This window comes from Egretta garzetta, unplaced genomic scaffold (assembly GCF_000687185.1).
Source record: "Egretta garzetta isolate BGI_Z169 unplaced genomic scaffold, ASM68718v1 scaffold551, whole genome shotgun sequence".
In the NCBI taxonomy this organism is placed as follows: domain Eukaryota; kingdom Metazoa; phylum Chordata; class Aves; order Pelecaniformes; family Ardeidae; genus Egretta; species Egretta garzetta.
Window position 1 is genome coordinate 307,834 of NW_009258493.1, and position 3,742 is coordinate 311,575.

Sequence of the window (3,742 nt, forward strand, 5' to 3'; positions counted from 1 at the left end):
CAAATGGACCCTCAGGGTGCTTCAGGGGCGGGGCCTGCACTCGAGGGACCCCCACCCCACTCTGGCGCCACGATCCTGCAGGGTGGGGTGCTGCACCCCCAGGGAAACACCCACACACACTCATCCCCCCTCGGGATGGGGCCAGATCCTGCACCCATTGTCCCCCTTTTGCTGCATCCCAACGCCTTGTGCTGCAGAATGTGGTCCTGCACCCAGAGACACCCACCACCACCATAGGGTGCCACTGGGCAGGGCCAGATCCTGCACCCAGGGGACATCGCCACATCAGGGTCCCATTGGGCAGGGACAGATCCTGCACCCAGGGGACACCCCCACATCAGGGTCCCACCGGGCAGGGCCAGATCCTGCACCCAGGGGACACCCCCACATCAGGGTCCCATCGGGCAGGGCCAGATCCTGCACCCAGGGGACACCCCCACATCAGGGTCCCATCGGGCAGGGACAGATCCTGCACCCAGCACCCCTGGGTCCCCTCCCAGACCCTGCTCACTCTGGTGCATACAGAACCCCCAGAAGCCCCCCCAAAAAATGCAGAATAAAAGCAGGCAAAGAATCGCCCTGGAACAGTCGGGTACGGAGGTCTGGTACCACCCCAGAACCAGCCGCCGCTGGCTAATTAGCTTAATGATACTAATTAGGGCAACAAGGGACCCAGGAGCGGGCACAGCCTCACTCAAAAGAGCATTTTGGGTGAGAATTGATGGTTTGGGTGTAGGAGCTGGGGAGTGTGGGTGCAAGGTGGTGTGGCCATCCCCATCCTTGTCCCCATCCCTGTTCCTGCAGCCCGGTGGGGCCCGATGGGCTGCAGCCCCCAGCTGAACGCAATGACCCCCCCTGGTTATAAGCAGCAGTTCCCAGCTCTCTGCCTGTTCCTGGGGGAGATCTCAGAGGTGAGCTGGGGGTAAAAATACACACACACCCCACCCCAAAAAAATCTGGAAATACCTTCTTTGTGCTTGTCTCCCTGGGGGGAGGATGTTTTCTCTTCTTGTTTTATGTGATGTGCTGAATATTTTTTGTGTTATTGCAAGTGCCTAATTTATGTGATGTTAATTAACTGTCTGCAAATGCCCTGGGAAACCCAGGGTAGGGCGAATGTGAAGGCAGTGCTGGGCTCCTGCTCTGTTCCCCCTTGGCAGGGAGGTGTTGGGGCTGTGGCACGTGTGTTGAACCAGCTCGGTGTGCAGCCAGCGATGGACCCTGGCCCCACTGCGCTCCCCAGGAAGAAATCAGCAGCTGGGTACGCCTGGCAGAGACTCCTCTGCCTCCGGCCCCGCAGGCAGAAGAAGAAGGTGGCTTATTCCACCTACATCCACAAGCTCCTAAACCAGGTATGTCCTGACTGTGCTCGGGTGTAACTACTTTCCAAGCTTAGCTTGGTCACCCACCTATCCATGCCCAGAATGCTTCATGTGTTAACTGAATCTGGAAGTTTTTGACTTAAAATGAAGGTGTGGTGGGTGGGGATGGGGGAGCTCTGCCTGACCTGTGCCTGCAGGCAGCTCCTCAAGCCATGCCACCCCATGGATGGCTGTGCTGATGCTCTGATGGTTGCTCTCCCTGCAGACGTGGTCCACTGGAGCCTCCTGCCTGGCGGCTGCTGCTCCTGCCTGGCTTGGCAATCCCCAGCTGCTTGGGGACGTGGCACTGGAGGCCACCCGCCTGTCCCGCTGTGGCAGAAGAAGCCACCTCAGCCACCGGGAGGTCCTGCTGGCTATGAAGCTGGTGCTGCTGCGTGAGCTCTCCAAGCCTTCTCCAGCATTGTCGAGCTGTGAGCTGCTACTGAAGGGATCCAGCAAGACAGGACAATCCTAAGAGTATTTTAATGTGGTTTTGGTAAATAAAGTATTCATTAGCATTGTTTAACAGAGCCTCCTGCCTGAGCACACAGCTGCTGGCACAGAGAGCAGCAGGCGAGCTTGGTTACCCATATGCCCTGGGAAGGGGTGTGGGAGGGAGGGTGCTCGCATGCATCCACCTCGATAAATATTTGCAGAGCAGCCCTGCCAGCAGGTGACCAGAGACCCAAAGGGCCCTGCCCAGCCAGAGAATCCTCTTTGCTCCAACAGCCCAGGCTGCCTGGGGGTTCTCTGGTAGCTGGATGCCTCTTTGCACCAGATTTGCCCAAGAAAGGGGAGAGGAGGAAAGGTGGTCGTTATTCCAAGTCCTGGAGAAATCTCAAGCTTGGAGAGGAGCAGCATCCCCTGGTGATGCTGTGTTAGGTGGTGGCACCAAGTGACTGGTTTCCAGGCTCTCCATGGAGCTCCTTCACATGCCGGTTCCCCCCTCCATGCACAGGGATGTCTCCAGGTTCTCCAGTCTCCTGCCTGCAGCTTCAAAATCCATCCATGGGGATGGCTGGTGTGCCTGGCCACCATGAGTAGGGGTCCTTAGTCCCAGCTCGGTGCCACCAGCTCCTGGCAGTACTGGAACAACCTCCCTGCATTAGCTTTTCCAGCTGTGGAGCTTCTCCTCCCAGAAGCATGGGCCAGAGGCTGGAAAAGGGATGGATCCTTCCAGAGGGATCTGGCTCTCATCACCTCATGATGCTGGCATGGGCTGAAGGCTGTGAAATGCCTCTTCAGTGGGTTTGCAGTGGGAGGTGGTGACAGGTCTGCCTGCCTCTGTGCCACCGCCTGTGGCTGCCTCAGCTGGTGGGCCAGCACCAGCACCTGGAGGGACTTCCTGGACCATGTTTTGGGCCCTTCACTACAGGAAAGACATTGCATTGCTGGAACATGTCCAGAGAAGGGCAACAAAGTTGGTGAGGGGTCTAGAGCTTAAGGCTGCTGGGGAGCGGCTGGGGGAACTGGGGGTGTTCAGCCTGGAGAAGAGGAGGCTGAGGGGAGCCCTTATCGTTCCCTACAACTGCCTGATAGAAGGGGAGAGCCGGTGGGGGGGTTCAGGCTCTGCTCCCAGGTAACAGGCGATGGGATGAAGGGAAATGGCCTCACTTTGTACCAGGGCAGGTTTAGGTTGGACATTGGGAAAAATTTCTTCCCTGCAAGGGCTGTCAAGCACTGGAAGGGGCTGCCCAGGGAAGGGGTCGAGTCCCCATCCCTGGGGGGATTTAAAAGCCGGGCAGACGAGGTGCTTAGGGCCAGGGTTTAGTGGTGGGATAGCAGGGTTAGGGTAACAGTTGGGTTTGATGATCTTAGAGGGCTTTTCCAACCTAAAGGATTCTGTGATTCTGCTCTATGTGCATCTAGACCTGTGTAGGGTGATGGACTGTCAGCTACCAACAGCCTTTGGCTGTTCCCATAGTAAATATCAGGGTAATGGTTGCCTTCAAGGAGCAAGTCCTGCCAAGGACTGAGGGTTCAGGAGCTGTTGCCCAGGAGAAGGTTGAGTTTTGCTGTCTCAGCTCACGTGAGGTGCTGCCTCATTGTCATCCCCCTGCTGAGAGGCTTCAGCTTGCCCCAACCCTTGTTCTAGCAGCCCCGACTCTTTTGGCTGAATACAGTTTGCTTCAAGTCATGGATCTGGGGTTAACTCCCAGCTCTTGTAGGAGTAAGAGCTGCAGGTGACCTTGAGAAAACACCCAGGCTGTTCCACAGCTCCAGGCACTGCTGACTTTTCCCACAACGTTCTTGGCTGAGGTCTACTCAATCTGCCCCAAAAGCTGAATGGAGGAGGAGGAGGGTTCCACACCCTTGTGACACCATCTGGTTCAGAGCCTCATCATCCTGTCAGGGTGTTCCTCTTGTGTTACAGAGAGGAA

At 57.0% G+C, this 3,742-nt stretch overlaps 1 protein-coding gene across 1 annotated transcript; it reads left to right on the top strand.

Annotated features, from left to right (window-relative positions):
* The first annotated feature begins 1,214 nt into the window (after positions 1 to 1,214).
* Positions 1,215 to 1,836, top strand: LOC104132318 (histone H2B-like). The gene is made up of 2 exons (XM_009645597.1): positions 1,215 to 1,352; positions 1,588 to 1,836. Exons 1-2 carry the CDS (start codon positions 1,215 to 1,217, stop codon positions 1,834 to 1,836), a joined length of 387 nt encoding a protein of 128 aa, XP_009643892.1.
* Positions 1,837 to 3,742: the final 1,906 nt, after the last annotated feature.

Excerpts from the sequence above, each read along its gene's own strand:
- LOC104132318 (XM_009645597.1), top strand. The coding sequence starts at position 1,215 with ATGGACCCTGGCCCCACTGCGCTCCCCAGGAAGAAATCAGCAGCTGGG. Across the intron at positions 1,353-1,587 it reads TCCACAAGCTCCTAAACCAG|ACGTGGTCCACTGGAGCCTC; the intron begins GTATGTCCTGAC and ends CTCTCCCTGCAG.